This window comes from Marmota flaviventris, chromosome 11 (genome assembly GCF_047511675.1).
Source record: "Marmota flaviventris isolate mMarFla1 chromosome 11, mMarFla1.hap1, whole genome shotgun sequence".
Lineage (NCBI taxonomy): Eukaryota > Metazoa > Chordata > Mammalia > Rodentia > Sciuridae > Marmota > Marmota flaviventris.
In genome coordinates, this window is record NC_092508.1 from 47,123,523 (window position 1) to 47,132,312 (window position 8,790).

The 8,790-nt window shown below is 37.9% G+C and overlaps 1 protein-coding gene across 1 annotated transcript; it reads right to left on the bottom strand.

The window, feature by feature from the left end:
• Positions 1-4,378: 4,378 nt before the first annotated feature.
• LOC114099626 (centrosomal protein 20-like) lies at positions 4,379-5,799 on the bottom strand. Its single transcript, XM_034635932.2, has one exon. The coding sequence runs from the start codon at positions 5,792-5,794 to the stop codon at positions 5,351-5,353; it is 444 nt and encodes a 147-aa protein (XP_034491823.2). The 5' UTR covers positions 5,795-5,799; the 3' UTR covers positions 4,379-5,350.
• Between the last annotated feature and the right edge of the window lie 2,991 nt (positions 5,800-8,790).

Consider the following 8,790-nt stretch of genomic DNA (forward strand, 5'->3'; position numbering starts at 1 on the left):
GCAACTTATCAACAAAACATGAGCTAATGTACTAGTTGCAATTGAAGAAACATGGCAACATTCAGAGGTTGCACAGAATTGGAAGAAATTAACTAACGTATGGAAGAGGGTTATGAAACACTGGGAAAGGCAGGATGTAAAGAAGATGATGAACCAGGCTCTCCTGTAATCCTCAGCCTCCTGAGATAGCAACTCAGGAGGATGAGGTAAGATGGCAAGTTTGAGGCCAGCCTCAGCAACTTAATGACGCTACACAAACCTGTCTTAAAATAAAAAGGGCTGTGAATGTAGCTCAATGTTAAGTAGCCCACCCTCCCCTGCAAAAAAAAAAAAAAAAAAGGTTCTGCAGTGTCTTGGTCTTCTTACTTAACTAGATGTTATCTTGCGGTTCCTGCCCCCACCCCCACCCCAAAAAAAAGAGTTCCACACAGATAGGAGCAACCAGGTCATCTAAAAGTGAAATTGTATTGTGTGTGTGTGTGTGTGTGTGTGTGTGAGTGAGTGAGAGAGAGAGAGAGAATATGCTAGAGCGAGAGCTTGGGCGCCCAGAGGTGTATAATAGTACGGTGTACATGGAAAAACATGGAGCCTTGATTCTAACAGAGGACTGTTTTAAATTGAAAAGGAGAGGGGAGACCATGTCATTAAGAATAATAGCAAACTTCTATACTTCCATAGTACTAACTGTATCGGGCACTGTTCAAGTACTTTACATTAACTCCTATAATTACCATGGATACTTTATAAGGGAGTTAAAATTTACATTGCAGGTGACTATGAAAGATCTTAAACAGGGAAGATAATCACTACCATTCTTGCATTTTAGAAGGATTACTTTGCTATCATATGGAAGATGGATTCGAGGAGGACAGATTGAAGGAGAGCAGGCTAACAAAACCCCAGGAGGAGGACCTGTGAGACTGAAAAGGAGAGGAAAGGAATGAAAGAGATGATACGGCGGTATTAACAGGGTAGCCAATTTGGGTAGATGGAGGGAACAGGGGTCTATTATGATACCCAAGTTGCCAGATTGAAATCTTGGGTGACTGCTTAAGGTATTACCAAGCTTGGCTGGTGGTACAGACCACAAAATAGTTCAGTTTTCTTGTATTTGTAATACCTGTGGGATATCTGTCTGGGACATCATTCCATTTACCATCACAGCCAATTCAGCTGATTGGCAGATGGGCTTTTTTTTTTTTTTTTTTTTTGACCCTATATCATTCTTATGTGTGTCCCTCCTAATATTTCCAGCTTGCTGGAAAACAACAGAATTCTCAGTAGTGGAAAATTATTATTAATTTTTTTGGTTAAGGGTATGAAAATAATGCCTATATAACTATGAAGTAAATTAATAACAACAATAGGCACATTACATACATTATATCATTATATCCTCAGAGAAGCTCTTCAAATTAACTCTCATTATTTAGCAGATGGAAACACTGAAGACCATAGAGGCTCCGTGTCTTGCCCAAAGTTACACTAAGTGTATGTGACTTCACCTTTTTGCACTGTTTGAAACTTCTGTCATGAGCTTGTATTAATTTTTTTTAGTGGATAAAAAATAAACTATGTGGGTCAAATATGATTTGGAAAGTAGATGACAAAGTGAAGCCCCTCAAACTGAACACTCCTGTCACAGCTTTGCCTCTTGTCTGAGCAGGAGCTATCCACAGAGGGTGCTTCTAGCTGAATGCAGCAAGTCTTCCTTAGTCTCATCAAGCTGTTTTTGTTGCATTCTTTTCCAAGTTAACTCTGCACCTGGAAAAAAGAAAGGGAGAAATAGAAATGGCTCCCAAAACTTGAGTGGTGGTGGTAAGGAAAGGAATGCTGGCAGGATTGTGATGGTGAAGTCATTCTCATATTTTAGCAGCCTTATTGGGGGATAAAGCCATTGAAGCACAGCCCCTAGTAGAGGGTGGACCTCAAATTCTCAATGTGTAGGGCTTGGGTGGTGGCTCAGTGGAGGAGCATTTATCTAGCATGCATGAGGCACTGGGTTTGATCCCCAGAACCACATAAAACTTTTTTAAAATGAAGATATTGTGTCCACCTAAAACTGAAAAATAAATATTTTTAAAAATTCTCAAAGTGATGGACTACTTAAAGAGATAATACTTTTGTCAGTCAAAAGTATTTAAATGCTCTTTAAATGCCCCATTACTCATGTGGTTGAGGCTTAATGTCTATACAGTGAACAAAACTCATATTATCTGATGCACTCAAAACATTAAAATAATTGGTTGAGATACATAAAAATCAATATGTTGAATGTATCTTAAACCTCTTATTTTACCTTAAAATAAGTAAACCTATTCATTCACCAGTATTTTGATGTAGGGCCAAGAATTTCTCTGAGTATCTAACCCCATTCTAGAAGCCATAAAACACAATCGTAATGCTTCCCTCTCATTTGCAGTTTTAGCCTAAGTGGGAAGAGGACGCTTGACAAAAAAAAAAAAAAAAAAATTGAGTGCCATGTCCCTTGAAGTTCATTTATTTTCCCTAAACATTTACAATTTTGCTGGGCATGGTGGCACACATTTAGGAGGTTGAGGTAGGAGGATCATGAGTTCAAAGCCAGCCTCAGCAAAAGTGATGTGCTAAGCAACTCAATGAGACCCTGTCTCTAAATAAAATACAATATAGGGTTGGGATATGGCTCAGTGGTCAGTTGCCCTGGAGTTCAATTCCTGGTACCCAAAACAACAACAAAATTTAAAATTTTCCCCACACATTTAGTATCAAATTTCACAGGAAAAATTATACTTCTTTGACACTCACATTTATTCATTCCTATAACATGTGGCACTACCAAAAAATACCCTAAGTTTGTGAACAAATAACTGAAATTTGGTCTATGCACTAAACTACTGATGAGGGTAAAAACAAAGGGACCTTCAGGAAAATGTATCCTGTTAAATACATGTACCTCATCTGTTAGTCTTTGTGTTTACAAATGGATGAAGAATGCCAACTAATCCAGAAAGTTCTTTTCAGGTGCATAATCCATAATCATGTCAGGTTTAACACAATGTAATCATTAATGTTAGAAATTTTTCATTCTTACAAGAATACTGCAAAAGCCATCAGAAAGCAAAGTACAATACTATAAATATAATTCTTTTTTTTTTTTTTGCTTAAAATTTTTTTTAATTAAATGATATATTGAAAGTATAAAAGTTGCCCAGGCACAGGAGTTGTGTTGTAGCAGAAGGCTACAACACCGGTGACAGTTCTGGTCAGCTTTCATTATGATAGTTTTTCCAAAATATCCAAAATCATCAACTCCAGCATTTTTCCTTAATCTACATGATTGCAATTCCTGAGGTAAACTTAGTGACAACAACTTGGATGTGAACCAAGACTGCTGGGAAAAGTCAGATCTTTATATTCCCACATATGATACAATGGAATTCATAATTGTAATCAGACATTACAGATTTAAAAGTGAAAATGGGCCCTTACATGACTCTGCATCTACAGATATAATTTTAACCCACAAACAGGGCTCTCAAAATCTTTTTTTTGGGGGGGTACCAGGGATTGAACTCAGGGGCACTCGACCACTGAGCCCCATCCCCAGCCCTATTTTGTATTTCATTTAGAGACAGGGTCTCACTGAGTTGCTTAGAACTTTGCTGTTGCTGAGGCTGGCTTTGAACTCAAGATCCTCCTGCCTCAGCCTCCCAAGCCACTGGGATGACAGGCATGAGCCACTGCGCCCAGCTCTCAAAATCTTTTGACTTATAAAATATAGTTTCAAGGGGTTTCATTAGTAGTTTCTGATGGGCTGGGTAGCTCAGTGGTAGAGCACCTGCCTATTAAGCCTGGGGCCCCAAGCTCCAGCCCAAACACAACAAAATAAAAATGAAAAACAATGGTGATTTGTGTTTAGATAAAAATTCTTAATCTGTAAGGAGTAAATACAATTAACATCATCAAATATAAAATCAAAGGTTTCTGTCATTTTCAAAGTTAGCACATACCCAGCACCCCAAGGAGGGTGACAGCAGCGCCAGCCACAGCCCTCAGACTCTCCCGTGGGAAGCACGCGGCTAGACCGTCATGTCCAGGTGCTCTGAGTTCCAGTGCCCCACGACTCTGCACCAGGAGCAGGCTACCCTGAGAGCTGTCTTAGTGAAACTCCACATCACCAGACTTCCTTAGCAATGATCAAAGGGGCTTCTGGAGACACACGGACATTCAAAATGACTTCCAGAGCCCGCGCAGGAAGGCCCGCGTCCCTCAGCCGACCTGGGCCACGCGGGGCTTCAACAGTGCCTCTAGGGAAAGCTCCTTCTGGTATTTCCCTAAAGCCTGTCACTTCATGTCATTTCACGTTCTTTTTTTAGTTGTAGGTGGACACAGTATCTTTGCATTTATTTATTTATTTCATGTGATGCTGAGGATCAAACCCTGTGCCTCACACACATGAGGCAAGGGCTCAGTCACTAAGCCACAACCCCAGCCCCTTATTTTACATTCTTTTTTTTTTAATATATATATTTTTAGGTGTAGATGGACACAACACAATGCCTTTATTTTTATGTGCTGCTGAGGATCGAACCCGGGTCCCGCCCGTGCTAGGTGAGCGCTCTACCACTGAGCCACAAACCCAGCCCCCCTTATTTTACATTCTTAATAAAACAAAATAAACTCTTTGTTTTACTTATAGCATGTTAAAAGAATTATTTCCCCCTCTACCTTTTAATTAAATTTTCCAGCGGAAGCCAAAATGGACTAAGGAAAGAAAAAGTACTTGGTTATCTATTTACAAATTTAACTTTAGGTAGTAATTCAGACATTTAAGCTGAATCATGAGTGGTTTTCTGAAAAATAGGTCCTTTAAGAAAAATTAAACTGTACAGGAAATTAGTTTTGGTTTTAATATTCTTTAAGTCATGAATGAATTTTCCTACAAGTTCACATGATTCCAACTGAAGGAAATTTAATTAATGTGCATGTCAAGGAGCAGAACATGTGGATAAAGGCGTGGAACTTTTTTTAGAAGAAGGTGCAAAGTTCTAAAAGCCCTTGCCTTTTTCATGAACTTCTGGACCTTTAAACTACTTCGTAAAAACCATGCACCTTCTTTCCAGTCACATCCAATAAGCTAGATGACAGAGTTAGCTTTTATTCACAAATGCAGTAAAACACGAGGGGTCAAGTATTTTGCAGAAACTCAAATTTCTACAAAATGGTAACTCTGGAATGATAAATAAGTTACTTAATACACACAATTTTAAGATAAAAGATATTCTGCATCGAAGTGTCATCTCTTCACGGCTTGAGAAAGGGGGACAGCCTCAGTGTTGGTGCCTTCACCCCTCTCCTTTCCTGGTGGTCACCCATCGGCCTTCTTCTGTCTGACAAGATTTGGGTTTGAAGGCTGAAGTGAAGACTCTTTCAGAAAGGTGTTTGGGACACCGTCCTTAGTTCCATGCAAGAAATGAGCCAAAATTCCATATAAAAGAGGTATTTTGCTGTCCTTTGACTCTTCAAAGGCATTTAGTTCACGGACGAGAAACTGTCTGTCCAGTGGAACTGCAGGTTGACCAGATTCTGCTGTGAGGACCGATGCCATATACTTACATTTGTTGAATTCCAAATACTCCCGAATTAATTCGTTAATTAGAAGGTTTTCATGAGACAACGTTGGTCGGGGTTCACGATCATCATCTAGGGCACTGAAAACTTCAGCTCGGATCCTTGCTTTTAAATGCCCTAGTACCCCCCTTTTTTCCAAAGTGTCCTTTAAAACAGCCTTCAGCTCGGCGACAGTCGCCATTTTCAACGGCCACTGGGGCCGCTATAAATATAATTCTTGCCTGCTAAGGTCTTTTGGTAACTTTCCATTGCTCTTACATAAACTCCAGAATCTTTAACATGATATCAAAGCCATTTATACTCTGTCCTCTAATGACCTAAGTTCATCTTTTAATATTTTCTACATAACCCCGGCCACACACACACACACACACACACGGGATTAGGGATTCTTCTATTCCTTTGAACTAGACTTATATGAGTTGCCCCAAGACCTTTATAGTTGCAGTTGCCTCTGCCTGGAACTCTGTTCCCTCCCCCACATAATTGGCAAGCTCCCATAGAGCCTGAAGAGTTTATCTTCCTCTAAGCTATGTTTTCTGACTAACTTTGACAAGAGCCCCTGCTGTGGGCTTACCTTGCATCCTACATTTCCCCTTGTAACTCCACTATTTTAAATGGGTGTTTACTTGCTTGAATCCAAACAAGTGTGGGTTTCTCAAAGGCAAGGACCAGCATGTATGTTTACAGCTCTATCTCAAGTTCCTCTCACAATGCCTGACACTGTTTGATTACTTGTTTGGTTGAATCAGTTATACACTTTGAAGAGGCAAGACTGTTGGTTAGGGATGGAGGGCCTCAGAACCTGACTCCTCTGTTATTCACCACTTAAAAGTTATGTAATTCACATAAGATTTGAGGCTTCAGTTTCTTGACTATATAGTCAGAAAAATAACAGAACCTAAAAAGAGGTTACAAAATGAGATAACATATAAATTACTTAGTCACAGAACTCTTCAGTATATGTCAGCTACTATTTCTTTTGCTGAAGTGATGTATGGATATTCTGTTTCATTTTATATACATTTTATGTTTATATAAATGTTTATGTTATAAGCAGCCAATTATCATCTTACGTGATAGTTACATCTATGAAGTCACAGCAAACATTGAATCAGCTACATGGAGCCATTGTTCCCAGGGCTCAATGTGAGGCTAAGTGAGGTTCCTGTGAGCCTCACTTCATATCATCATCATCAACTGATCAATATATCATCTTGTTTTATTTGTGTTTCTGTTTGAAAGCATCTTGTTTATTATACATTATTAGGTTCATTAACAATAAACTCACAACCAACTTGCGCCTGAACAAATCTTATCTATCACTTGGGTTCTCTCTGTAAGGCACATCACAGCTTTTTTATGGTTAGGGACATTAGACAGCACTGCAGCACTATTCTTGGGTCCATTTTACCCCACAAATTCATCAAAATAAAACAAAAACAGAAAACAACCCTGACAAGTGTGTCACTGAAGAGACCACACAAAGAAGGACACTTTTTCTCCAGTATGAGAGAGAAAAAAAAAAAAAGAGCAGCACCTCATCTGACTTCAGCTGGGAAGGTCCTACATGTTGAGCTACAAGTGTTTTTCACTGTTTGGCACATATTCACGAGTAACATGAAAGTACTGATTTGGGAATCACAAATACATCTCAGCAAATATACAGAATTGTGAATAATGAAAATAGACTGCATTTGTGTGTATTTGTATGCAGTATATATAGCATTTCTTTTAGTGTAGAAGGGTTAAATAGAGGAGATTATAGGGGAGTCAAATAATTTTGGAAAAAATAGGAAGGGTACCAAGAATGAAGACATAATAACCACTGGCAGAGAGGTTCCAAAGTGCCCATTAGAGAATAAGGAATAAGGCAAAGCCCCAACTTTCCCCTACCTCCTATGGGAACCCTTTGGATGAACCTGTTTGTCACAATAAAATAGTCTATGGTCTCAAAGATGGTCAAGTACAGATGTGTAGAACCTATGATAGTCCGCCCCATACAAGGAGAAGCATTTTGCAGATGTGATTCAGTTTAAGAACCTTGAGATGAAGATATTATCCTGGATTATCCAGGTAGATCCAGCCTAATCACAAAATCAATTGTATTTCCACACTCTTATAGTCAACAATTAAAAAAAAAAAAGATGATTCCATTTACTATAGCTTCAAAAAGAATAATATGTGTAGGAATCAATTTAACAAAATAACTACAAAACTTGTATTCTGAAAACAATGACATTATTCAAAAGTCTTAAAGAAGATAAAATTAATGAGAAAAGTTCCACATTCATGGATTGGAATATTTAATATTGAAAAGATGATGATATGCCCCAAATTGATATATAGAATCAACAAAATGCTTATTAGAATCCCATCTAACACATTTTTGTGGCATGTCAATACATACTTATCCTAAATTTCACATGGAATTACCTGGAACCCTGAACAGCAAAAACAATCTTGAATAATAAAACAAAGTAGGAAGATTCACATTAATTGATTTCAAAATTTACTACAGTAATTGTAATGCCAACACTGTGGTATTGGCTTAAGGATAGACCTACCGATCATTGAAAAACTATTAAGAGTGCAGTTTTTGTCACTATTCATTTGACACAAGCCAACTGATTTTTAACAAGAATACCAAAAAAATTAATAAGAGCGAATAGAATTTTCAACAAATGATGCTGGGACAACTGGACAGCCACATGAAAAAAAAAATAGACACTTATTTTAACACCATTTACAAAAATCAGCACAAATTGGATCAAAGACATCAATGTAAAAGCTAAATTATAAAATTCTTAGAATAATGGGGATACATCTTTATGACCTTACATGCAGCAATAGTTTCTTAAACATGACACCAAAAGCCCAAGCAACAAGAGAAAAAAATTATAAATTAAAATTAAAACTTTTATGCATCAAAGGATACTATTAAGCAAATGAAAAGACAACCTACAGAATGGGAGAAAATATTTACAAATCATAAGAGTCCAGTGTTCACAGTGTGTGTGTGTGTGTGTGTAGTATCCATATCCACACAAACACAAAAAGATAACCCATTTTTTAAAATTACCAGAGGGCTTAAATAGTTATTTTTTCCAAGTAAAATATAGAAATGGTCAAAAAGCACGTGAAAAGATGCTCTGCATTATCAGTCACTAGGAAAAT

Coding starts and splice junctions, on each gene's coding strand:
- LOC114099626 (XM_034635932.2), bottom strand. CDS start 5,794: ATGGCGACTGTCGCCGAGCTGAAGGCTGTTTTAAAGGACACTTTGGAA.